The sequence below is a fragment of the Calonectris borealis genome, chromosome 2 (genome assembly GCF_964195595.1).
Source record: "Calonectris borealis chromosome 2, bCalBor7.hap1.2, whole genome shotgun sequence".
Taxonomy (NCBI): Eukaryota; Metazoa; Chordata; class Aves; order Procellariiformes; family Procellariidae; genus Calonectris; species Calonectris borealis.
In genome coordinates, this window is record NC_134313.1 from 80,533,493 (window position 1) to 80,559,400 (window position 25,908).

Genomic DNA, 25,908 nt, shown 5'->3' on the forward strand with positions numbered 1-25,908 from the left:
CCATGATGCATTTAAATGCAATGTAGACTTATGTTTGTCTACTTGTAGATTGCATTCAGCTGTCATTCTTACTCATTTTTGTCATCGCATACATCTGTTCTCATTACCTTGTAATGGAATATTCATAAGTATCAGCCTGAATGACATCACCTTGACATAAACTCAAACCCACTGGTGTAGAAACACAGTAGGGATTGCAATCTGCCCTCTCGCTGTTTAGATTCTCCACTATCTCAACTGTGGGAAACTGCTGTCCTCCTGCTAATCATTTCACTTTGTTTTCTTGAAGCTGTCAGAAGCAGATTTAGCAACCCCGCTCTTCTTGAATTGTGCATATGCCTGGCTGTACAACAGATAGGTGCTCAGGGGCAGTGGATGCTTAGAGGAGAAAACAACAATTTTCAGAGGGGGGCACCTGGAGAATGACAAGACAGATTTCAGGTGTCATGCTTGTAAGGGCAACAACGGAGTCACCTCCATTGCATTTCACAGCTAGGATGAGTCTTCTGTGTATCAGTAAATACCTTAACATGCATTAGAAGAAGGAGCTTAGACAGGAAGCAAAGAGATCTGAGGGATCACTGGAAACTACTAAAACCATATTACTCTAGCAGACTACACGTGATGGAATGGTTTATGGGTTGTATCACTTCAACTCAAGATTCTTACGTATAAACACACACACATGTTCAGGCGAAGGAGGAGGCATCCAGGCCAGAAACATAAAACACATACAAACTACACAGTTAAAAGAAAAAACCCAAACCCAATAGTTCTAAGATTAAAGGTGATCAGAAGTCTGTCATCAGATTAGAAGCAGGGATGGGATGATGTTCACGTAAGGAGGCACAAGAAGGTATACAACATAAAAACATAGACAGTGCAGTGCTAATGAAAGGTGCTGAAGCAAAGATCCAAAGAGTTTCAAAAAATTCAGGGAATGTTCTGGACCAACAGCACCAGAGTGAGAAAACAGTAAGGCTAAGTTCACACGCCTTAAGAGACAGGGAAGTCTGGGGGAGAGCATATGTATGGAAAGACTATGTTATGTAGGATTTAGATAGAGGGCATAGAGGGAAAGACCAGAAGAATGATGGGAACACACCGGGAAGAAGACAAAGGGGGAGAGAAAACCTCAGGGAAACACAAGAACTATTATCCTGCACCAGACTTATGTTCCTTCTAATATCCTGTTTGCGTCAGCTGCTAGTTCAAGATGGCCCAGGAAAAAGGGTATAAGGAGCCTGCTATAGACAGCAGTGGTATTATCAATCAAGTCTTAATATTATGTCTCAATCCAATCTCTAAAAATAAGGAATGGTCTAAACCTGAAACACATAATTTAAAAGCAGAAAAGGGGGAAGAGAGAGTAAAGAAAGCTAATCAACGTAAGAGATCTAAAATAAAAAAATTACACGAAGGGTGTAAGAATTCTGAGGAGAAAGAAGAAACCATCAGTGAACAAAGGAGAATGAACCAAGAGAGACTTTCACCCAATTTACACTGTAAATCACCTTGCAGGTCAGCTGATCCACACGTCAGGGTAGGGACTCATTCAGCGGGATAGGCAAAGATGAACACGCTACTATAATAAGAACTTCTTCTGAGCTGTGAAAACTATGCTGTGAAGCTCAGCTGTGTTTTGACACGTGGAAATACTACTTTCTGTATCTGCCCTTCCCCATACTGGTGAAAGATTTATTTTGCCCTGGGGAAGTTCTGCCAGTCAAAAACCAGTAACTTCACACTCAGACAGCACAGAGCCCACATGCTCTTCCCAGCGAGCGCAGCTCCCCCTTCCAGTTCCCAGTTGTTCTGGCCCCTGCGCTGCCGCTGCCTGCCTTCCCGATCCTGCCGCAGAGGGACAGACTGACTGCATAACACACGTGACATCCTCGGCTATGCCCTCTCTTCAGAGGGGCTTAACCTTTCACTTTTTAACACTTACATGCTGGCTTCGGCAACCGGTCGCAGAATTCGTTTTGAAGGAAATCATCTTGTATGGTTATGGGAAACCAATATTTGGTCTCGACAGGGAGTTTTTAAAGAAACCTGCTCAATTTTTATATAGGTATTGTAGGGAACAGAAGCATAAAGCCAACTGCCTACAGACAGTTATAATAATGCCATGTTATTTTTGTGGGAAATATCTATGTTTCAATTAGCAAGATCTTGTTTTTAGAACTGACCGTCTGGCAACAACGTGTTCTTATTTATGTTGGCACATGAATGTACTAAACTTCTTCATTTATGTTGTTTTAGCATAATACAATTTCTTGATTCTATCAATTCTGCCCAAGACTATAGCTCTTAAAGTATTTTCAGGTCTGAAGATATTTCATGGAAAAAAACACAAAGACCAACAAAACAAGTCATATTGTAACACAAAGGGCATACAAGGTAAAGCCTGACACTAATTGGTAAGAGCTTGGAACCAGGACTTCAAAGTGAAACACACTCCCCACCCCCTCCACTCCCCCACCGCAAAAACAAAAAGATGCCCCCAAGCCAAAAAAATAAAGTGACAAGCAAGAAAAAGAAAAGGAAAAACCACAACCCCACAACCAACAGAACAGCACTTCTCTTTGTAGAAATTATTTTTGTTCTAAAGGCACTGTCAAATTCCAGGTATTTGTCATTATTAACAACTACTTTAGCTGATTTACTGTAGAGCTAGTTGTAAAATGGTGAGCTCCTAATTCTCAGAAATGGTGAGAAGAACTGCATTTCTTTGTCCAGAAAGCCCTCAGAACAAAACCTGAAGTGAGCACTGTAAGTGGAAAGACAAGCTTATAACAAGTCAAAGTGCGGTCTCACATGAATGTGACAAATTGCCATGTAACAAGTATCTACCATGTTCAGCCACGCAAACAAAATCAGCTGCTGTTCAGCGCCCTAGAGCCTCGTCAATAGTGAACGAGTAGTGCCGCAGAAGGGAGGCAGGAAAGAAAGCCTGTGAAAAAAAAAAATCACTTTGAAGAAGCACTGACTGCACTTCTCTGCTTCTACCCATCCTGTCAAATAAACACGAAGTACCTCTGAAAGTTTATTGAAGAAACTGAGGGGAAAAAGGGAAAATTAACACGTTTTTCCTCCACACCTCTAAGATTCCTGGAAATTGTAGAGCTCCAGGCAAGACCCCAGGGTGGGCCAGGGTTTCCCCAGATCTCTCAGCCGATGCAATAGCCAGCATTCGGCCGCAGAAGGCGACGTTCGGTGACAGACAGTATTGGCAGCAAGTACCACCGACGGAGTGCGAGACAGGCCCCATAAATGCTGCGCAGAACCTGGAAGAGAAGACCACTGGAACGAGTCCTTCCAGAAGTTTGGTGACTACCAAGTATGAAAACAGAGTGGCCCAGGATCAGAAGGCCAGTAACTGCCATTGTCACCATCTTTCATGAACTAGCAGCCTAGGTTACTTCGGGAGAAGTAACCCAGAAGAACTGAATTAAGGACGTTTCTTGCAAAAGGTAGAGCCGTGCTGCTGCCGCTGCTGTGAGAGGGCAGGCAGGCTGCGCGGGCACCCTCGCCTGCGGTGGAGCCCGCAGGGCCACCCGCTCCACGCAGCACCACTGTGCAGCCACACGAATGGGTTACGCCAAGGCAAGTTAAAAAGGGCCGACTCTCAGCTTCGTAGCCGTGCAATGCTAACTAGCCACACGCATGCTCTTCCTCTTCACTCAACACGCGTCAGCTTTGGACATGTTGCAATGCAGTCCCTGAAGAGGGAGAAGAACCGAATTCACGTGAACCAGCATGGAGATTATGCATAGAGAACTTAAAACTTCAGCAAAACATAATTTACACTGTGCCAGATGATTTAGAAACAATGGATATGCTTCATTAATGCCTTTTCCAAGGGGTAGATCAGTAGAATACTCACACTGGCAGCTGTCAATACAAGGGACAGAGTATACCTTAAACAACTTATGAAAAAAATTTTAAAACTGTCTGGTAGAAAAAAAATAAAATAGAGAAAAATCAAAGCGATACTGTGTTTCCGCTTGTCTTTAAACACACCAAAACTTCTAGAAGATGACAGAACTTCAGCTGCTTAGGAGCTCTACTTCTTGGTTGCTGATCTGTTTCTTTAACATATTCCAGTTTGGATGTTTTACAGCCTTTCAGTAAAAATGCTCATCTACATTAAAAATACATCTCTTCTGAAGAAGAAGAAGAAAAAAAAAGAACAAAAAACCAGATTTTAATTCCATCTGCCTGCTTTGTACAGCTAGTGGAATGTGGCAGGAGCCACAATTTCACATGCTCCAAACTTTCACGTTAGGGTGACAGGGAAGAAATCAGCCATGGAAAGGCTATGGAAAGGCTCATAGGACATGTCTATGCAGCTCACTAGCCATTGCAGCCACTGCTGATTTTCAATTATGAGAAACTTATTAAAATTATTAATATTCTCTGATGGTCCAGCACTTGGCTGGGATGCCAAAAGTACTGTAAATTGATCCTTGCTTTAAAACACAATCACTTCTGCCAAAAAAAAAAAAAAGTTAGCTGGTATGCAAGTCCTTTGCTTAGAGAATTCAGTCCTTGCCATATCCCGGTTTTTATGGGAATGCACACCAAAGATACTGGGTGATTCAAGGAAATAGTAAGGGGATAGTATCCTTCACTCTTCAAAGCTCTAATTTTTAAAATTAACTGTAAGCAGTTGAAAGTTGCCATTCCCCAGCAGGCGCTTAGTCTCCTGTACAAAAGTAAAGGCAAACCTGATTCAATACAAAAAATAAACAACTGGTGGAGGAATTATTTTCCGCCTTAAGAGGGGCTTGTTCTTGGCAGGGTAGTGCAAGCAATCTTGTAGTCCTATCGTCTAGACAAAGCAAAGTTGCAATACCTAGCAATCAACTTTTCTTCACTGATCAATCATCTTTATTTAAAGAAAAACCCAAAAGAGGATAGGGGATGGAAAGCAATACACCTCAATCCCCCTGCTGAAGCTGGCAGGAGGGCTTTAAAGTGTATTTTTGAAAACCCGTGGAAAGAGAAAGAAAAAGCAATAAAAACTGAGCAGCTTAGTAGACTACTATTAATTTAAACAGTAGCTTGCAGCAAGATTAGGGGAAAGACAAGACAGTACAAACAAAAACAAGTTCATACACCATGTATCCTTCTTCATTCAGCCCACATGTTATTTCCTCTTGGCACATGTTAAGTGCATGCACTTCATATACAAACCACATGATAAAATGAACAGAGCGATGTACTGAGTCTGTATTACTTAGACAAACATCAAGTGAGGGAATTCTGTGGTGGTTAGACAACAAGGTTAAGAGAATATATTTCTTAGGATTCCCGAACCAAGGAATCAAAAAATAACTGTGCTATTTTTCTTTGCTGGTTAACCTCAAGTAGAAATGAAGGGTTTATGATCATTTCTTCCGTGGATTGAGACATGTTATTTTTGAGCATGTTTATTCAACAGATAACTTCTTTACAGCACAGCATGTATTTAAAATATCACTAAATACAGCTTCTAAAATTATGTCAACTGATGCTTTTTTGTTGAGACAGCACAACCTTAAATTCTGATTACTTTATGGGAGCATAAAAGAATGAGATTTGCCCCAGAGCAAATGATCTCAGCTGTACCTTCAACATCAATTAAGTCAAGTTCACAACTGCAATTTATTTCTGATAGAAAAGCCTCAGAAATTCAACTTTATGCAGGTAAACTGCAGGACAGTCAATACTTACAACTTTACACCTGAAATTGGACTTGGGTCAAATTTTTTTCCAGCTTACTCTCACACACCACTAAGCAGTTGGGATGGCCCCTTCAGTTCTATCTCATGGATGGGGTCTGCCTACGGCATCAGTCTTCAGCTGAGTGTCTGAGTTTTGACAGGTCTGACAGTTTCAAAGTTTGGCAAATGTAGGGGGGAAACAAGATGCCACTGTAACTACTTTTACACTTTTTTTTTTTTTTTCGTTTGGAATCAGCAATAAAATACCAGCTCCATCTACCACACAGGTTCTGTAAAGCAGGTGGCTAAGTGCTTTGAAACCTATGGAAATATTTAGACAAACATTACACTACTCAACTGGTTTGCTTTGTTTTTTGCGTAACAATCATTCAACTTCTATAAACAGTCATTGTTTCTCATAGGCATCTTATTCTTCTAAACACTGTTTGCCTATGATTTACCCCTCACTGTTCCTACCCAGAGGAAATTTGGTTTCCATAGCCTTTTCTAATTATTTAGGTTAAATACATCTCTTTACTATATTAAGAGAGTGTGTTTTCTCATAAGTTGTTGACCATCAGTAAACCCTAATACACTTTAGAGAGTTAACATTTCATATCTACATGCACATGAAAGCATATCCAGATTAAAAAAAAATAATAAAAATGAAAATTGTAAGGCTCTATCTTTAATGACCAGCTTATTTCAGCCCTTTTTCCTTCTTAAGTTATTTCAAGCATAAATATATTTATTTACACATTGTAAACATATGGAAATGTATGCAAAGACCAATAATCTCACACTGTGAGTCACAGTGTGTCCATTCTGTCACCTGCACCTTGTTTCCTTGCACCCAATTCTGTAAGTTCCACATGATTTATAACTCTTGACTCTAACGCCTCTATTGGACTTATACTAGCATAGCTGATGAATCCTCAGTACATGCATGTAACATGCAGACAGATGGGTTTTTTTAACTTTTTATTTTTAAAGCCTGAATTTCAACAGACTAGCACACCTTTGCACATCTGGAGGCAGACTCCTCCTTGGAGAGAAAGGAACTTAAAAGAGGGACTATGCATCATCACAGTTAGTCCCACCATGTAAAATACTGAACTGCACGCTACCGGGCTGATCCTTTCAATCCACCCCATACTTAGAGGTCTGCTTTTATATAAATCTGATCTCTGTGATAGTTCCTACCAACTTTAAATAATGAGAAAAGGAAATTTCCAGCTTCCAAGGAAGACACAAAGTGCCTCATTCTAGTCTAGGGAACAGATTTTAGAGCTGAAACGTTTTCAGATCTACAGTAGACTTTCTTATTTATTACAGTTTCTGGGGGAGAGAAAAGGTGCGCTATGCATTCCTAACATTAAACAAATTACAACGTGATTATTACTACTGCGTATGAGAGACATAAAATGAAAGAGATTTTCAGATCCTGTCAAAAATCCTTTGAAAGTGCATGCATGTCCCCTGCTTCTGCAACTTCTCTTTCCTCTTCCACTGGCAAACAAAGTACTTGAGTAAAGGTTCTCAACTGGTGGGTGAAATTCTTGCTGTTTGATATCAGGAGATATATCACGGTCTTTCAGCTAAAACTATTTAGCTGGGAAAATCAAGTGATAGAAATAGTACATGCCTCGCTACAAAAGGTAGCTTGACAGCATCATCACCTAAGTGAGCAGTTTTTGATGGGCAGTGGGAAAGAAAGTAAGCTCTTTCAGGAGATACACTCCCTTTCCATATTTCACCATGACAACTCCTGGGGACTACTTTTTCTTTTTATTAGTTTTTTGCAGCTGTTCATCCATACACTACACCAGACTCCCACTCCATTAGTTTTATTTAATAGTTTATACTCCATCTACCATGCCTCTCAAAGGAAGACAAATCAAATAAGTACATTGCTATTTTGGCACACCAGAAACTACAAAAAAAGGCTTTAGTCAGTTATAAATAAAGCAAAACAGTTGATATCTCTGTAAAGTTAGTACTGAGTTTATAAGCTTTAAAGTACCTACCCCTCAATACCACTCAGCCTTGGCTGATGTTCAGCATCCCACACAGCATTTAGCTCTGGTGGATCTAGTATTATTATAAGATGACTTTACAGAATAGGGTATTAATGCAGCATTCAAATTAAAGGTTTCATAGCCGATAGGAACTGATTTCAGGACTCTGTGTTGGTCTAGCAGCACTAGTAATGTCAATAGACATAGAGAGCATTTTCCTATAGGCATTCATGAAGTCAGTAAATGCCGCAGGAAGAATACAGAAATCAGAAAGAGGGCTTGTTGAATCCTGCCAACTCCTACTGTATTATCAACACTGTTTCCCGCTCAAATCCAGAACATAGCCCCATGCTAGCTACTATGAAGAAAATCAACTCCATCCCAGCCAAAACCAGCACAAGCTCCCACATTAGTTTTCCTGCAGTTACTGAGGACCTTCCTTCATCTTCGTGACTTCTCAGAGATGAAGAGTGGCCAGTTATCTCAGTGTCCGTGGATGCAGCTTGTCTGATCCCATGGATTTTTACAGGTTGAGATCTACTTCATTCACAGAGTAGATCTTCTCACACACAACTCTTTTTTTATACCTTGATACCCCAAATAGTCCATTCCTAACATACAGGTTCAAAGACAAACTTCTCAGTCATCTTTTCCTTCGGTCTCATATCTTCTGTTTTCCCTTAACTAGCAGTCCTGCAACTACAAGTCAACCACTGTGTGCCCACGCCAGTTATGTTACCTAGCTATCACTTACTGTATACTGCATTGCAAATATGTTTCTACATGTACTTTCTAAGATTTACTCATGATTCCCGACAGATTATTGTAGTGAGCATGAACTACAGCTTGTCAGACTATTTTTAAGTGAAGGAAAACTTTTTCAAGATTTGACAGTTCATAAAAGCGAAAGTATGCCATGGATATGTACTGATTAATGGTAATTTTACCACAAAGGTCAAGAGGGAGTCTGGCATCGAAAATCTTACTAAATCTCATATTAACAATCTGACAATAAATGCTTCTGTATAACTGTATTTCCCACATATATTTACAGCAAAAAGGAATTGGTTTTGATCACTAAACTCTAACTGTCACACTATTTCTGGCTACATCAAAAGATGCAACTGAAACAAGACAACAGAGGAGGTCTCTGTCCCCAAAAAGCCTTAGCATAGTAACTTATAACTGGAAGGACATCACTAGAAATTATATATGACAGAGAACAATAATGGTCTAAAAGGCAGGATAAGGCTAAATTCAAGGTACTCTCCTAAATGTTGGCTGAATCAGATTCATAAACCAACACATTTTTAATCAACGTTCAGCACGTGGCTCTGGTAATGAGTCTCTATTTGCTTTTTCAGTTGAATATATCAAAAAAACGTACATGCAGTGATCCCTCAGTTTGTGAAATGAAGCAGTTAAGTGCCAGAATTTTAACTGTGCTACTTTAATTTACAACATTGTATATGCGCGTTATGATAAAAATAACATTTATAACTAAATTATACACACAACATGAATGCTAAGAAAACAGGTATTTCATCAGAATAAATCATACTATTCAGCCCATCAATAAATGAGAGATAAAGGTCCCTCCTTCACTATAGACTGATGGTTTGCAGTTCCCATGTACAGAATGTAACCACTTTAGTTCATTCTCCAATGTATTGGAGAAAGGGACAGCTGGCACTATTACTCTTACAAAACCATTAAAATGCCAGAACAAAAATACTATCTGTAGAAAACACAACATTATTTTCTCTAACTTTATGAAAAGAATGGAAACAAATCTTTTTTCAATTAAAATTCAATAAATCCTAATTCACTGGAACAAAAAATTACACATGTGCTTTCTTAGAAAAGCAGGAGGAATCCAATATGTAATATAATACATCTTAATCCCTACATCCTCATAGCTCCAAACTATTTGGAACTTGTTCGAAGTTGCGACACTAATGGAAAAAATCTCAATTCAGATAAATAAAAAAACCCAGATAAAGTAAATGCCTCAGGTTTTTACAGACAACATCCTCCAAGTGTTCTTTGTTTTGCTCCAACTGTTCCTCAGCGGTCCATCCCAATACTCAAGACGACAATCACATGTATGAAGAGACCGGCTTGGCGAAGCAAGGAACTCATGGTGGAGCTCCAATGCCAAAAGGCTGTATGTATGAGGTGTAAGCAGGGACAAGGTGAGCAAGGAGGAATTTAGAAAGACCACATGGGCATGTAGGGATTGTGTCAGGTTAAATAAAGTTCAATGGGAGTTAAGACTTGCACGGAATGTCAAGGGCAACAAGAGCAGCTTCTATTGCTACAATAATAATGAAAGGTCGAACAGGAAAAATATAAGCCTGTTGCTGAATTGGGCAGGTGATCTAGTGCCAGCAGACACAGATGACACTGAGGGACTCAATACCTCCTTTGTTTCAGTCTTCACCAACAAGGTCTCAAAGGCATCTGATGTTTGGTGAAGGAGTTCAAGAACTACCAGCAGTAGATGCGGCCTGAGACAGGGATGACTTGCAAGATCTCAACCTGTATAAATCCATGAATAAGACAAGCTGCATCCACGGACACTGAGATAACTGGCCACTCTTCATCTCTGAGAAGTCACAGAGGAAGGTCCTCAGTAACTGCAGGAAAACTAATGTGGGAACTTGTGCTGGTTTTGGCTGGAATAGAGTTAATTTTCTTCATAGAAGCTAGTATGGGGCTATATTCTGGATTTGTGCTGAAAACAGTGTTGATAACACAGGGATGTTTTCCTTATTGCTGAGCAGTGCTTACACAGAGCCAAGGCCTGTTCTGCTTCTCACACCACCCCACCAGCGAGGAGGCTGGGGGGCACAAGAAGTTGGGAGGGGACACAGCTGGGACAGCTGACCCCAGCTGACCAAAGGGATATTCCATACCATAGGACGTCATGCTCAGCATATAAAGCTGGGGGAACAAGAAGGAAGGGGGGACGTTCGGAGTGCTGGCGTTTGTCTTCCCAAGTAACCATTAGGCATGATGGAGCCCTGCTTTCCTGGAGATGGCTGAACACCTGCCTGCCGATGGGAAGCAGTGAATGAATTCCTTGGTTTGCTTTGCTTGCGTGCGCGGCTTTTGCTTTCCCTATTAAACTGTCTTTATCTCAACCCACGGGTTTTCTCACTTTTACCCTTCTGATTCTCTCCCCCATCACACCAGGGGGGAGTGAGCGAGCAGCTGTGTGGGGCTTAGTTGCCAGCTGGGGTTAAACCACAACAGTCCTTCAGGCCAGTCAATCTCACTTAAGTTCCTGGGAAAGTTATAGAGTTAGTCCTCTTGGAATGTATTTTTCTGGACATACAGAGAAGAAGGTGACAGAGAACAGTCAGCATGGATTTGCCAAGGGTAAATCATTCCTGACCAACCCAATTGCCTTCTATAATAAAATGACTAGTTTTAATGATGAGGGGAGTGCAGGGGATGTCATTTATCTCAAGGCTGTCAACACTGTCTCGCTGCAAGTTAGGATGTTACAGTCTGTCTCTTCAGGTGGGCAACCAGATGGGTAAAAAAGCCAGCTGAGAGCCCAGAGAGTAAATGTTTAACGGACCTTATGCCACCATGAGGCCAGTAACAAGTGGAATATCACAAGGGTCGATCCTGGGACCCGTCCTTAAACAACAACCAAGGGGAGGCAACAGAGTGCAGTCTGTAAAGTTTGCAGATAACACCAAATTCAGAGAAACAGTTGATAAGCTTGAGGGCAGGGCTGCCATCCAGAGGGACCTAGATGGGCTGGAGGAATGGGCCAAGAGCAACCTCATGAAATTAAGTGTACACATGTAGAGTCCTGCACCTGGAAAAGAACAACCCCATGCAACAGTACAGGCTGTTTTTAATCACAGAGGAAAATGAGTCAACCACCTTTAAATGACACATTCGGCACCAAATTGTGAACAAACTTTGCAAGTCTAGTTGTACTTAACTTGTATGGAATACAGTCCAGGTTACTGTATAATAGCACTGAATACACTTTTTTCATACCATTATACACTAAAACCAGTGGTTTCCATGAATAGATTACACAATCCTTAGCCTACTTCTGGGAAAGTTTTTTTGCGCTTACCCCTTACCTTTGTATGCAATAACTGGGTGCTCAGCTCTGTGGCAGTGGGTATCTTCTGTTGTTGTTGGTTCCAGTATTCCTAATATCCCAAGTCCTGCCAGCAGCAGTGCAAGGAGGCAGCTTCCTTTCATGGTGGTCATGCTGTCCTCCACAGCTGTCACTTCTTTTAACTGGCTACTCTTCTTGCACTCATGTGGGAAAAGCACCTGGAGAATTCAAAGAAATTTACTCAAGCACAAGAGCAAACTGCAGAAAAAAATAGACAATTCTTGATGCTTAAAACAAAACAAAATAACATTGCTTTCTGTCTGTGTAGTATTTGACTCCTCGAAAGTATGCTATCAGCTGCTCCTCTAATTACTTCATAAACTTATCATCAGTTACACGATTTAGGAATATTGATTTCTTTTATCACCCAAGATTCAAAAACTGTTATTTATTCCCCCCTCTTCTACTTTAAATTTTCAATTTGTAATGCGCGTGGGGAAAATAACGTTCTGCAATGGTTTTTTTTGTTTGTTTGGTTTTTTTTGATACAGCAAATGTATCTAAATCTATGTTCCCCGTTCACCCGGATCCACTGCCCCTTGCTCTGCCTTCCTCACAAAGGGAAGAGTGCTTTGATTCCTTGTGACTGTAAGACAGGAAAGCAATTGCTTCATGTTACTGACTGTTTTGACAAAACAACAGCACTAGAGCATGTATTTTTTGCCTATCCGTAGAGTATGTATACCACAGCACAGAAAGTGGTAGGATGAGGTTCACCTCAATACTCTGACAACGTACTTTTGCTTTACAGGAGGGAGGGTCACTGATTCTGACATTGGCTTAATCCGTACCCATTTGCCAAGACTGATGACAAGGTTGTGTATTGCAGATTCTAATGCTGAAGACCCCTTTCTACTAAAATCTAGACACCAATCGACAATGTAACGGTTTTCATTCAGTACCAGAATAAAGTTGAAGTTTCAACTCCCTGATTTTTTGAAACATCCAATAACCAGACACTTATTTTACAAATAATAGAATATTCACGATGTCAATATCATTTTAGATCCAACCCAATTCCTTTAGCTTTATCATAACAAACGTCCCAAGTAGTAACAACCTAATGCTGCGACCCAAAAAGCTTTCGCCACTAGCAGCTTTACTGAGTCCCACAAGCTTGCTTGCTGATAGCACACAGTTATGAGACATCACTGCCTTTCTGGGGGAAAGACTGGAGATTTGAGACAACTCCATAATGGCAGAAATGTCATTCTGCTAATTAAAGGAGCAATTCAGGAAAAATTAATCAGTAATATTGACTTCTAATACATTTGCTCTCACTGAACTGCAGTGTGCTGTTTAATAAGGTGGAAACTTTCTATTTGTGTAAAATAAACATCCAAACACATGAAACAAAGGGCTGTTAATTAAAAGATACTCCACAGTAAGACCGGTGTGTTTTAAAAGCTACACTCAGAAAGCAGAAAGGGTAGTAAACATTGCTCCCTAACAGTATTGTAGCACCAGCTGTCATAAGATGAACTGCTCTTCTCTTACCACTTTATTTTGCTGCCTTTAGAAGCCTTCCAGCTAAGACCTGGACACATCTAATCCCCACTAATTTAAACTAAAATATATAGATCAAAGACACAATACATCTGAGCAGTACATAAATTTAATGGTCCATTTTAACTTCTCTGCTAAATTTGCTTATATTTCAGAAAAAAGGGGGGGAGGCAAGCTTCTAGGCAGTTAAATTCATATTCCTACCTTTCTAAGTAGTATATCTTATGATGTCATGTTCCAATATGAATCTGTCCCTATAAATTGCTGGTGGCTCACAGCAGGCAGTATCTGCTCATAGAAATTCTGTGCACTCACATATATAGGGGCATAAAGCACCTGTTCCAATGTTTTGGTAGTGCATTTTCTGCAAGGGTGACATTTCGAGCACTATGCACTATTCTTATCCAAATTCAACCAGTTTATGTGGGTTATATCCCAGCTAATGGATATCACTAACTTACAGATCATACAAGTACATTACTAACAGCTACTTCTAATTCAGGTTTCTGTAAGATTATGTATGTGTACTTAGGAAGCAAAATGAAGGACAGATACCACATCACAGACTCTCAAAAGCTGTTTTTCTTACACACACTACAGTAGCAGATATTCCAACACCTAGGAATATGGTACTTCCACATTAGAGAAATACAAACTTCATTTCTTTTAATTTGTAAAGTCTCAGAAATACCCATAAATGTGTGAATATAATGGACAGAACTTAAACAAGAATAAAATGAAAAATTTGTACTGGAAGCTCAGCCTTCTCTGTCTCCCTGGCTGTAAATGAAGTTCCGTGGTCTTTATGTAGGCAGGCTCCTATATCCCAGCCAAGTTTCAAAAACCAGCTCTACCCAGGACACAACAAAAAGAGAATCCTGTTTCTCCAGAAAGAAAGAAAAGGACCAGTACTCTTCATCCAGATGCTAAATCTGTACATATTTATGGATGCCGTAGTTTCCATTACAAAAAGGATATTGACTTTCATGGGACTAGTGTTGGCAGGTCTGATGTCTTGTATCCTGCAGGTATCGAGATGATTTCTCCCCACCTATCCCCTGTGTGCAGAACCCAGTAACAAAACCAAAGATTCCTTCACAACAATACCTTTCCTCAGCCTCTAAATACAAACAGCATCCTCTGGAAAGACAGGGTACTTACATGCCATAGCTGGTCTCTGACATAGTTGTTTACATGTATAGTCACGCTGTGGGAGAATTTGGGGGCCAAATAATTTTTTTCCTACCTAGCTGAATTCCTTCTCTCGCTGCATGCATCTCACATGGTAAAAATGGAGGCAGGAAACACTGCTTTCTCTCAATCAGAATACCCAGAGACAAGGTTAAGACTTTGAAGGAGAGACAAAGAAGGATGTGAATACACTTCTGAGAACATATCTCAGAGAAAAACAGTAACAATTTACGTTTCTCTCTAGCTCAACCTCTACCAGTTTCAATGTATTGTGCTATTATATTAATTTAATACATTATTTTAGATGTATTAATTTAAATGTATTGAATACGTTGTGGGGAACTGCAAGTAGAAGCTTACTCGCAACTATTCAGAGGAGAGTCTTCAGAGACCCTAATCAGACAAGAGAATAGTAAACCAAGGTAGCAGACAGAAACCTCATCACAAGTTCTCGCATGAGAAAAGGACAAGCTTTAAGTCAGCTGAGCAACTGGGAGGAACAGGAACTCACTATCCACTTCATTACACTACAGTATGCACAGAAGGAGAAAGAAAAAGGGGTCCGAAGACTGCACCTAATCTGCACCTAATACACTGCTAGAGTTAAAAAAAAAAAACAAAACACCACCAAAAAACCCACAAACAACCAAACAAAAAACCAAAACACACAAACAAAAAAGCAACACTCCCCCAAGTACCAAAAAACCCACACACCCCCAATCCCCCATAAAACCAAAACCACCCCAACCCCCCAACCCCAAACCACACACCTTCAACAAGTACCCCCAGCATGAACAGATGAGCAGACACCTTAGAAAAGCCTTCAAAACCAAATCCTTTTCCACAGAATTTGCGGGGGTTAGATTGCTCCCTCCTGCGCATCCTGGAGTAAGGACCGCCGCACAAGTTCCACTCTGCCTGAGACAGGGGCTGTAAGAGGGAGCCTGCGGAGGCAGCACCTGAGCTCCCTGCCCACGCAGCTCTGAAACACTGCAACCGAGAGCCAGAAGTCTTGAAGCAGGCAAAGGAGTCTTCCCTGCGGCAGGCCCTTCTCCTTACTGAAAGTGTAACTGTTGTGCCAAGAAGCGATAGTTAGCCTGGAGCGTAAGACGCAAAAGCCAAGAGAACCCTAAACATGAAAAGTTTAGGCTAGTTTCCTTGATTTCTGTATAATCTCCATGTGCAAATCTCTCTCAACAATGAAATATAATGGTCAAACCAAAACTCTTCAAAACATAGCCATAATAGTGACACTGACCGTCTTTTTAACTGTTGCTATACATTCCAGAACCAGCACATTGACCTATATTATTTGTATAGTTTTTCTAGCACAGATCTTTAATCAGACTTCTGACAAATTGCATTTTACAAGTCCTTAAAACAACCTGAGGATGCAAAAATAAAAAAAAAAGCAGAATTATAAAATGTAATATATTTCAATATATTATTTTATTTCTATATGTAAAGGGTCTTCTGCACTTACTCTCTCCCTTATTCACTTTTCTTTGATCTAGCTTGCTTAGAAGAAATACAAAGACGAATGAGGCCCATTAGGTAAAACTATTAGTTTTTTACAAACGTAGTATTTAGTTTATCCATCAACAGTATTTGATGAGGGAAGAAAAATAACAATTCAAGATCTTCTATTTTAGCTGAGCCAACAAAAGATACCTATTGCTAAAGAGAAAAAGTGTGAACAGCTAAGCATGCAAGGCATGTAACTGCTACTGCTAGGTCCAAGCAGATTCATTTAGAGACTACTCCCTCCAGGCACTAAAATCATATATTTAAAATGAAATAATCAGGATGTCAATATTTCTAGACCAGTTAAAGTAGACCGTGTTGGAAGTACAATTTACCTCCGAATTACAAATACATTTTCTTTTGATTAAAATAAGCTGCTGTATGAAAAAGAGAGTTGCCACACTAACTGCAGCTGTCCAGCAGCAAAGATGCTTTCAAATAATTATCGTTGCTGATTCTGTAAGTGTCAGTGTAACTGCACTTTGAGCGAATGATGAAGTGAACTTATGTCAATATGAGTATTCAAAGAGCAGAGTCTGGCATGGTTAAAAGATGCCAGTTTCAGGACTGGTTCTGGGTACATGCACCCACAAGCAGGTCTGGGGTTTCTTTACATGCAGACTAGTGTCTACTCTCGCAGACGTTGCTCATGTATTTTGCTGTGGGAGACTCATTCCACTTCCCCTGGGCACTTCATTCCACTTCTTGGTTTGCAAAACAGTAAAAGTTTGATAAAAATTTACTCATGCTAACTAACTGCTCCAGATAACATGCACCTTTGTGCGCAAGCATGAACCTGAAAAAAAGTACTTGTCTACTGAAACAGACTATACATTGTAAGGTCTCATTAGAACAGAATTCTGAGTCCAAAGAAAGATATTGTCCCATATTGCTACTGTACACATTTAAAATAGTCAGTAATAATTATTTCATCTTTGGTCATGTCAATTTTATTAAAAATACCTAGTTTGTCTACTGTACTGCTAGTGGCACATTTTTACAACTTATTAAAAGAATAGAACATTTGCTTGCTGCTGCAAGTGATGAGCAGACAGGGAGATCGTTGTTTCCCCTTTAGCAAAAAAAGCCCACGCTGCTGTGTATTGCTAAGTAAGCAGATGGACAAATCGGGAAAAAGGGTATCAGCAGTCATATGGTCATAAAACTGGAATATATGAACACCCATACGATGTAGCTCAGTGCCTTTTTCTGTAACGGCTCTTGATTTTTTAAAGCCAAACTCTTCAAATTCATACAAATCATTTGAGAGGAAGATTGCTAGAGAAAGGAAAACGTAAAAAAGGCCCTGTCATCACACCTACCAAAAAATCTAGCTAAATGCTCAGGCAATGTGTAGGTTCTCAATTCCCAGTCCTGGCAATACCACCAGTGACAAGCCCTGGAGCCCAGAAGGAAAAAGGGATGGAGGCAAGGGAGGGGGAGACATCAAGAGGGCTGCATCAGTCTAAAGTAACAGTGCTCCCCCTCTCCTCCAGTGAAAAATGTGAATGCTGTGTGTCAGAGACATTCACATTTCACTTTTCCCACAAATGAACTGTGATTTTTTTTGTCACCCTTCTCCTAATAAAATATAGGCACAAGGTGAATAAATATCAAAACTCATTCAAATCTTGTTTCAAAAAAAAACAACTGGTTGTTTTTACTATAGCGATTAATCCTGTTCCCCTGTCAAATGCACAAATAAAAGCTATACCTCTTTATAACATAATTACTTTGAAATACATCCCTTACTCAGTATAGCTTTAGAAAAACAATTTGTATATCACTCAGATACACAATTAGATTAGAACAATAGCTCAAAGATCGCCTCATTAAACATCAAGATGAGACTGGAGGCTATACACCTTCTTCAGTGAAATAATCTAGCCGTACACCATCGTGTCTCATCACTGGACCCAGCAACGCAGCCTGTTTGCTATGCGGCAGAGTAGCATATTCTAATTTGTATTCTCATAAAGTGAGAGTCAGCTTCAATTAACAAACTGATTACCGAGTTCCTTCAACTTTTTTTTTTAATATTGCTGTTCATTCCTGCAGTGGCATGAATTTTAAGATCTGCAAGAGGCAGTCACCCATCAGCTGTCATTGACTAACACAGTCAAAAATCAATTCTTAAATTCATAGTGACATGCTGCCAAAAGTCTGCTAATATCTGTAGCTGATGGTGACAACTCATAAAAGAAGAATCTGTCATCAAAGCTAGTTCTCCAGCGCTACTCAAAGAGCTGCAATACTTGTGATCTCCACAAAGGAAGCACTGCTTCAAGAACAGTGGCCTGAGTGAAGCAAGAAGTTTGTAATATCGCCTCAGATCTCATTTATCACAACGTGGGCATGTCTGCCTCATCAGTGGGGCATAGCACCAGTGGACCACAGCTTCCTTGAGCCAGCACCAGCCAACCCAGCAGGTCCACACAGAAGAGCACCGCAAGCAGCTTAGAGGTAAGAATAAAGGTAGTCAAATCAGCGCAGCCGAGGCCCAAGTTCCAGCAAAATCTCAGCTCTTTTTTTCAAATCCCTTTTTCTCTTAGCTATCCCGTAGCTCCTCAGCCTTTCTGGTATCCTCCCAAGCCCCAGATTCCCACCTCTAGTGTCCTTCCCCTCACAGCCAGTCTCCTGGTCCGGTCACCAGAGTGCTTTCCCCCATGCATTGCCTGGGACATCCACTGAACTGTGATCCTCAGTCTGGCCATCAGAAGTCAGCCTGAGGCGGTGGAAGGAGGGATTCTCCTCCTCAGACAGACTATAAAGCCAGCACGGTTTTTCCTTTACAAAATAACTTTAATGGAAAAACAAAATGGTAATCATTGTTTGCAAATAAAGGTCTGAAAAGTGGAGAAAATTGGAAGGAAAACCAGAGGAAGTTTAACAGCCAAAGGAAAGGCATGAAGTGAGAGAAAACGAGCCAGGAGAGGGCAGAAGTGTCAGCTAGTGCAGGAAAAAGAAGGCGGGGGGGGAAGAACTGTAGCAATTCAGGGATCTACACACACATCGCTGCATTTCATCTTCTCCCTCCTCTCTGTACTACACTTGCCTGCTCCTTTTCCAGTTGGTACTTCTATTGGCAAACCAAACACATTTTTTTAGGGTCCAAAAGATGGTCAACGCCATCAACATGGCATACAACACAAGCTGTTCTGTAGTAAAAAAATACTTTCAGGTGTTGTGAGTAATAGCAGTTCAGCAAACAGTCCTTACCACAGGATCCTGTTGATACTAGAAAAATGACATAGCTTCAAAATGGAATTGGGCAGATCCTCAGAAAAAGGATCTACTGGCGGTTATGAAATACCTAGACACTCCCACTTTGCAGTGTGAAATTCAGGAACTTCCTGAGCCGATACTGCAACAACATTCAGGAAAAGTCCCACTGGCTGCTTGCTGGGGTCTTACCCGCTTCCCTGAGACACGTGCTGTTTGCTCCTGACAGAGATCAGATGCCGGTCTGGATGCACCTCTAACCAAGCACAGCCATTCGTTCCCACGTTCTGCAAAGATCTGAGCTCTGCACCGCACGACATTCGTAGCTTGTATTTTATTCACTCGTATTGCCATGCAGTACATACAAGTCTATATTTACGAGTTATTCATAAAGCCTAGTGAAAAGTGAACATACGTATCTCACTATAAGACAAGGAAAATCCATCGCACAGCTTTTTACAAAGCACATACTACAGTACATGAGTTGTGACCACAAAGAGAAACAGCATCGAGAATAGCCAGTCCACAGCATTTTTTCTTTAATAATTCTCTCACCCATCTAGTAGGAAGCCCTACGATTTGGAAAGAGATCTGCCTCCTGGTTATAGCTGAGTCAGCAAAGACCTCAATTTCAACAGAATCCTGTAGTCATTAACTGGACTTCCTTACAAACTGTCACAAAACATGACATAAATTACATTTCAGAAGTTTCCTTCCATTTATCCAGTGATGCTGGTTAGTGGCCCTTACAAATATGCTTTCTGAATATCCCTGGCACGCTCTTGAGAGATGAAATATAGTATATAAAGCTGTGGACAACAATTTTTAAAGCAACATGTACTTTTAGGGACTTAGTAATGCTGCCCCTGAATGAAGATGCTATACTACGTATTTCTACACCTCAGTAAATAAAAATTATTTGTGAAAAAGTCTTATTTACCCATTAAACCTGAATATAATAAAAGTATACTAGTGTAGTGGGTTGACCCTGGCTGGATGCCAGGTGCCCACCAAAGCGGCTCTATCACTCCCCTCCTCAGCTGCACAGGGGAGAGAAAATACAACGAAAGGCTCGTGGGTCGAGATAAGGACAGGGAGAGATCATTCACCAATTACCGCCACGGGCAAAACAGACTCAACTTGGGGAAAAATTAATTTAATTTATTACCAAGCAAATCAGAGTAGGGTAATGAGAAATAAAAACTAGATCTTAAATCCTCCACTCCTCCCTTCTTGCCGGGCTCAACTTCACTCCCAATTTCTCTACCTCCTCCCCCCGAGCGGTGCAGGGGGACGGGCAATGGGGGTTGCGGTCAGTTCATCACACGTTGTCTCTGCCGCTCCTTCCTCCTCAGGGGGAGGACTCCTCACACTCTTCCCCTGCTCCAGCGTGGGGTCCCTCCCATGGGAGACAGTCCTCCATGAACTTCTCCAACATGGGTCCTTCCCATGTGCTGCAGTTCATGAACTGCTCCAGCATGGGTCCCTTCCATGGGGTGCAGTCCTTCAGGAACAGACTGCTCCAGCGTGGGTCCCCCACAGGGTCACAAGTCCTGCCAGAAGCCTGCTCCAGCGTGGGCTCCTCTCTCTCCACAGGTCCACAGGTGCTGCCAGGAGCCTGCACCAGCGCGGGATTCCCATGGGGTCACAGCCTCTTTTGGCATCCACCTGCTCCAGCGTGGGGTCCTCCACAGGCTGCAGGTGGATATCTGCTCCACCATGGACCTCCACAGGCTGCAGGGGGACAGCCTGCCCCACCATGGTCTTCACCAGGGGCTGCAGGGGAATCTCTGCTCCGGCGCCTGGGGCACCTCCTCCCCCTCCTTCTTCACTGACCTCAGTGTCTGCAGAGTTGCTTCTCTCACATATTCTCACTCCTCCCTCCAGCTGCAGTTGCCATTGTGCAGCAACTTTTTTCTCTTCTTAACTATGTTATCACACAGAGGTGCTACTACCGTCACTGATGGGCTCAGCCTTGGCCAGCAGCAGGTCCGTCTTGGAGCCGGCTGGCATTGGCTCTGTCAGACATGGCGGAAGCTTCTAGCAGCTTCTCACAGAAGCCACCCCTGTAGCCCCCCCACTACCAAAACCTTGCCATGCAAACCCAATACAGCTAGTCCACCTCACAGAACAGGGATTAGTAAGAAAAACAATAACCAGATGATTAAAGTATTTTTAACACTTATTTTCATCATATTTGTGAGCAAATGCAGTCTCAGTTAATGGCATTGGTTCTTCCTTTATTTAAGCTACATAATTATATTGATTTCACAAAACTAATTACGTATTTTTTTAGAAGGGCAAAAAACATGTTTCGGTCTAGAGGGGAACTACTGCGATGATGACATTTCTTGGACAGCCTTCAAACTCTATTCTTCCCTAGCTTTACTGTTAACCTACTTTTTGTAATCTGCTAAAAAAGCATCTGTGCTCCCTGTAAAATAAGGAGCTCACAGAAAAAGTGAATTTTGAAATTCCACCACTGGGAATTAGGAATCTATGTGGGACCAGAGTCACAACTACAAGTAAAGCTGTGACTATTACTTTGCATTTACAATGTACTGAAACTTCACTATATATAAAACAAAAAGTACTCTTAAATTACAAAAGCTCAGGCTTTGAAAGCTGGCTACGTGTCTTGCCTTCTACTGTGTCCTCTACCCAAATTCAGGTATGATGCAGGATAGGAGAAGATGCTCTAGTTCAGGATACTTTTCAACTTTTTTCCTTTCCCTTCACATTATTATAAATTGCCTTGTACTGGGAACTATATTTAAAAAAAAAAAAAGCAGGTTTAAAAACATGACTTGATTGAACAAAAGGCAGTAGTTCAGGATTGGGAGGACATCAATGCAACAGAGCAGCAGAAGACAATACACTGAGATAACCATAGGAAAATATTTAGCTGGGAAGAGGGAAGTTTTATCAGCTGGCAGGAGAATGAAGACGATGAAGGTTAGAGTCAGATGAAAAATTTGTGTAAAGTCTTGAAGATGCATAAAAAGTAGTTTCGAATGAAGGCAAGGTTAATGGAAGCAGGTAAAAAAGAGGTAATATGAGATTAATGCAAGTTTAGCTCTTGCATTTAAATTGGGAAGAGGGAACACAGAGATCGGAGTCATACATGTTGAATAATTAAGACAGAAGATCATCACATCACAGATTGTCGCTGTAGCCATCTGGACATACTTTTTTGTATTTGTAAATTGTACAGGAAAACATGCCAAAATTTGTATATGGATGTAAGAAACCAGAAGGAAGACAGTAATACAGCAACTTCAAATAGCTGGATTTTAAAAAAAAATTATGTTAAACTGAAAACAGTTCTCTACCATTTTCTATGTCACTGTACAAAAGTGCTTGATAGTACTTGGGATTTAGCTTTCATAGGACTTAATATAATACATTTTTAAATGTGAATCGCCAATCTAAAGGACAAAACTGTACTGCTAAAACAAAACTATTAGTGGATATTCTGCACATTAATACTAGGCAAACTTCCAAAATAAAGATTATATTTAAGTAGTTACTACTTAAAAGAACTGCTGGATGAGCTCAAAAATGTCATGAAATGACTACTGTGACAGCCTGCTTCAGTTAAGTAATACAGGCAAATTTATCCTTCTCGTGGTGGGTTCAGTCCTGCAGTTCTTTGGTATAGTTTTAAAGGGCAGTGGTTATTAAATGCATTTCAGCAAATGCATGGTGGTCACAGCTTTGACAACCAAAATACAGTGGAGGAGAATACACTTTTGTATGTCAAATCCACTCAACCCTGCACCCCCATTTGCAAATGCATTTCAGACTCCCACCTCCTCTCAACTCCTAGCCCATTACCAGCTTTTGATTTGTTTCTTCCCATCAATAACCAACATAGTCTCTCTTTACAGCAACAGCTTAAGTGACAGCAAGGTTTAGCAGACTGATACGAAGGAAAGGGAGAGATGAGGCAGCCCAGAGCTCCCATCCCACATCACTGCTATGGAACAATTCTACTCCCCACCTGTTTACTTATAAGTAGCTTTTCTATCAAGGTAAGCACTCTAAACACCCACTCATCTCACCAAGCTTATGGATTCCTCCTTCAGTTCTGGGATAAGCAACAGAGAGAGTATCCTACAGAGAGCACTTAGGTGGACTGAACCATCCAGTGTCTCTGCACTGATTATACAAAATGCCTAGAGTAAGTAAGCTCACTTGCCTTGCTCTTTAATATTACCACTGCAAAGATGACAATTTAGATTTTTTTATACCTCAGCAAAAGTTTTCCCACACACGTACAAAGATTTAATACACAAATGAAAGTGCCACTTAATGTTCCTTCTAACCCCATGATTAATCCCCCATGATTACAGGCAATAGTGTCAAAGGGGACCCACCGACCCACATGACACTCTTCCATACTAGATTTTGTATTTAGATCGCTGATTCAATTGAGAACTGCAACAGAAAAATCACACAACTCCCTTCTGTGCCACATTCAGTTGCATTAATATCCAGATAATTCAGAGACTTCATACAAATATGCCTTTTTTTAATTAGCAACATTAACTGTGCGGCTAACCATGCTGCCTTTTGAAGATGTCCATCAGAAACATAGGAAACCCTGACAAAGCTATCAGAATCCTGCAGTAAGACATCTGAATGGAAAATCATGGCTTCTGTTAGGTCTTTCTGAAAGTTCATCTACCTTTTGTTAGCTTTTCACTAAATCCTGAATCCAGATACAGATATTTTACACCTCCTATGAAAGATCAAGTTCACAAATCCTTTCCTAAAGTAAACCAGGTAAAATTAAAAATATTGGAAGGCGCAAAGACTTTCAAAGACCATTCTACAGCTAAAAAATCCAGTCTATCAGAGTCTTCAAAAACAAAAGGCAAAGTTCAAAATGAATACAATGCTTACACTTAAAACCCCATGTATTCACATACAAAGGTTTCACATGTACGAGGATCATCCCTGCACATGCCTGAACTTCCTGTCAATGCAAACTTGCTTATTTTTTGCTAGATCCTAAAATATGGCATGACAGGAAAAAAAAAGAAGAAAAAAAAATCCTTCTAAAGAGAATAAATCATGGTTGTATTTTCTTCCTCCAACATAGTCGTTAAAAATTTAAGTACTATTTTTAAGTCTGTTTAAAAGTAGTAAAACTTGACACAACAGAAATCATATACTGTTTGGTGGAATGCACCCAATGAAGCTGTCAAACAACGAATAAGGAGATGTCAAATAACCTAAGGTTAAATGACAAATGGCTCTTGACATATTTGTTTCAATACACAGAAGCCTCTTGTGGGTTTCCTTCAGAGCATACATCGTGCTGCTCTGTGTATGTGTGTCCCAAAAAAAAAAAAAATACTGTTTTCCCCAAGTCTGAAATATCCTCTTAAAAAGTTATTTTAACTTACTTACATTTCCATATTTTATCTAATTGTTAATGATGATGCTCTTTTTAATGATTTCCATTTAAGACCTTTCAGACAAAATCTATTCCGTAAGGTTATTTCACAAACTAACAAAGTTGTGAAAATCCAATTTGTTTGGTGACATCTTTCCCAATGGCTTCTAAGTGGTTGACACTTTGCATCAGTCAAAGACTACACGAAGTGTCACTGATGTCTCCATCATATCCAAAATTGCTTTAGACTTTTGTAGCTTTGTAGCCATCATTTTTCATTTATCACTTTGGAATCCTATAAGTATACAGTATGTATGCACGGATTGCATACATTGAAACTTATTTTAGACTCCTCCTTTTGAGGAATCTAAGATTCAGAAAGCAAATGTGTCAAAGTCACCTTGAGCTCATAAATAGAAACATGCAGGATGATTATGTCTTCCCTTAGATTTTTCTAAAAGTAAAGGCACCGTTTCAGCTTTCTTAGGCTGTTTTGCTTGCACCCAAATTTTTCTAGTACCCCCACAGGTGCTTAAAGGAAAACTTCCTGACCATCCCTACATATTATGCCACACAGTACACTCACAGCAATAGCCTATGGAAAACCTCCCTCCCCACTGCGCCAGCTCTCCAGCACACCATCAGGCAAGGCTGGATGACCTGCAGTCAGAACATCCTTAGCTAGTGTTGCCTGAGACCACCAAAATCTAAACCCAAATGCCACATAGTATGGCCTGCACCCCTTTTTGCACTACTTTCTGTACATCTTCATACCCTTACATATTGCATTCCTCAAAAAAAACAAATGCACACATGGCACAGGCAGGGATCCCTTTCCCGGGATGAACAAATAAGCACAACACCAACATGCTGACACACCACAGTTGAATGTCACAACTTTGCTGGGAGGACCACATGCCCACAGCAATAAGCAAAGGCATTCCCCCAGGTAGACCAGTATGGCCTCCACTTCACTTTGCTGGCCTGCCCCTTCATCTTCTCCCGTACCAAGTCTATGTCCCTGTTCCAACAGCACACCCTGAGCAAAGACCCTAGCTCCCAAGCCATCTAGATCTTCCTAGCAGTCAGTTGTATCGAAGATCAGTTCAGTGTCAACTAACGACAGCATGCCTCAACACCCAGCTTCATGTGCTCACTCATGATTGGCACCATTTTCTCCCT

General features: G+C 40.8%; 1 protein-coding gene across 2 annotated transcripts in view; it reads right to left on the bottom strand.

Annotated features, from left to right (window-relative positions):
• The window catches only part of SEMA5A (semaphorin 5A), a 352,567-nt gene that overhangs the window by 234,663 nt on the left and 91,996 nt on the right, over nt 1–25,908 (bottom strand). Inside the window, exon 3 of one of the 2 annotated variants that reach the window (XM_075142440.1) lies at nt 11,839–12,037. In XM_075142440.1, the coding sequence (XP_074998541.1) occupies nt 11,839–11,971 (133 nt within the window). In that variant the 5' untranslated portion in view covers nt 11,972–12,037. Of the gene's footprint in view, nt 1–11,838; nt 12,085–25,908 lie in introns of those variants that run through there. The other variant, XM_075142441.1, reaches the window with a different exon arrangement.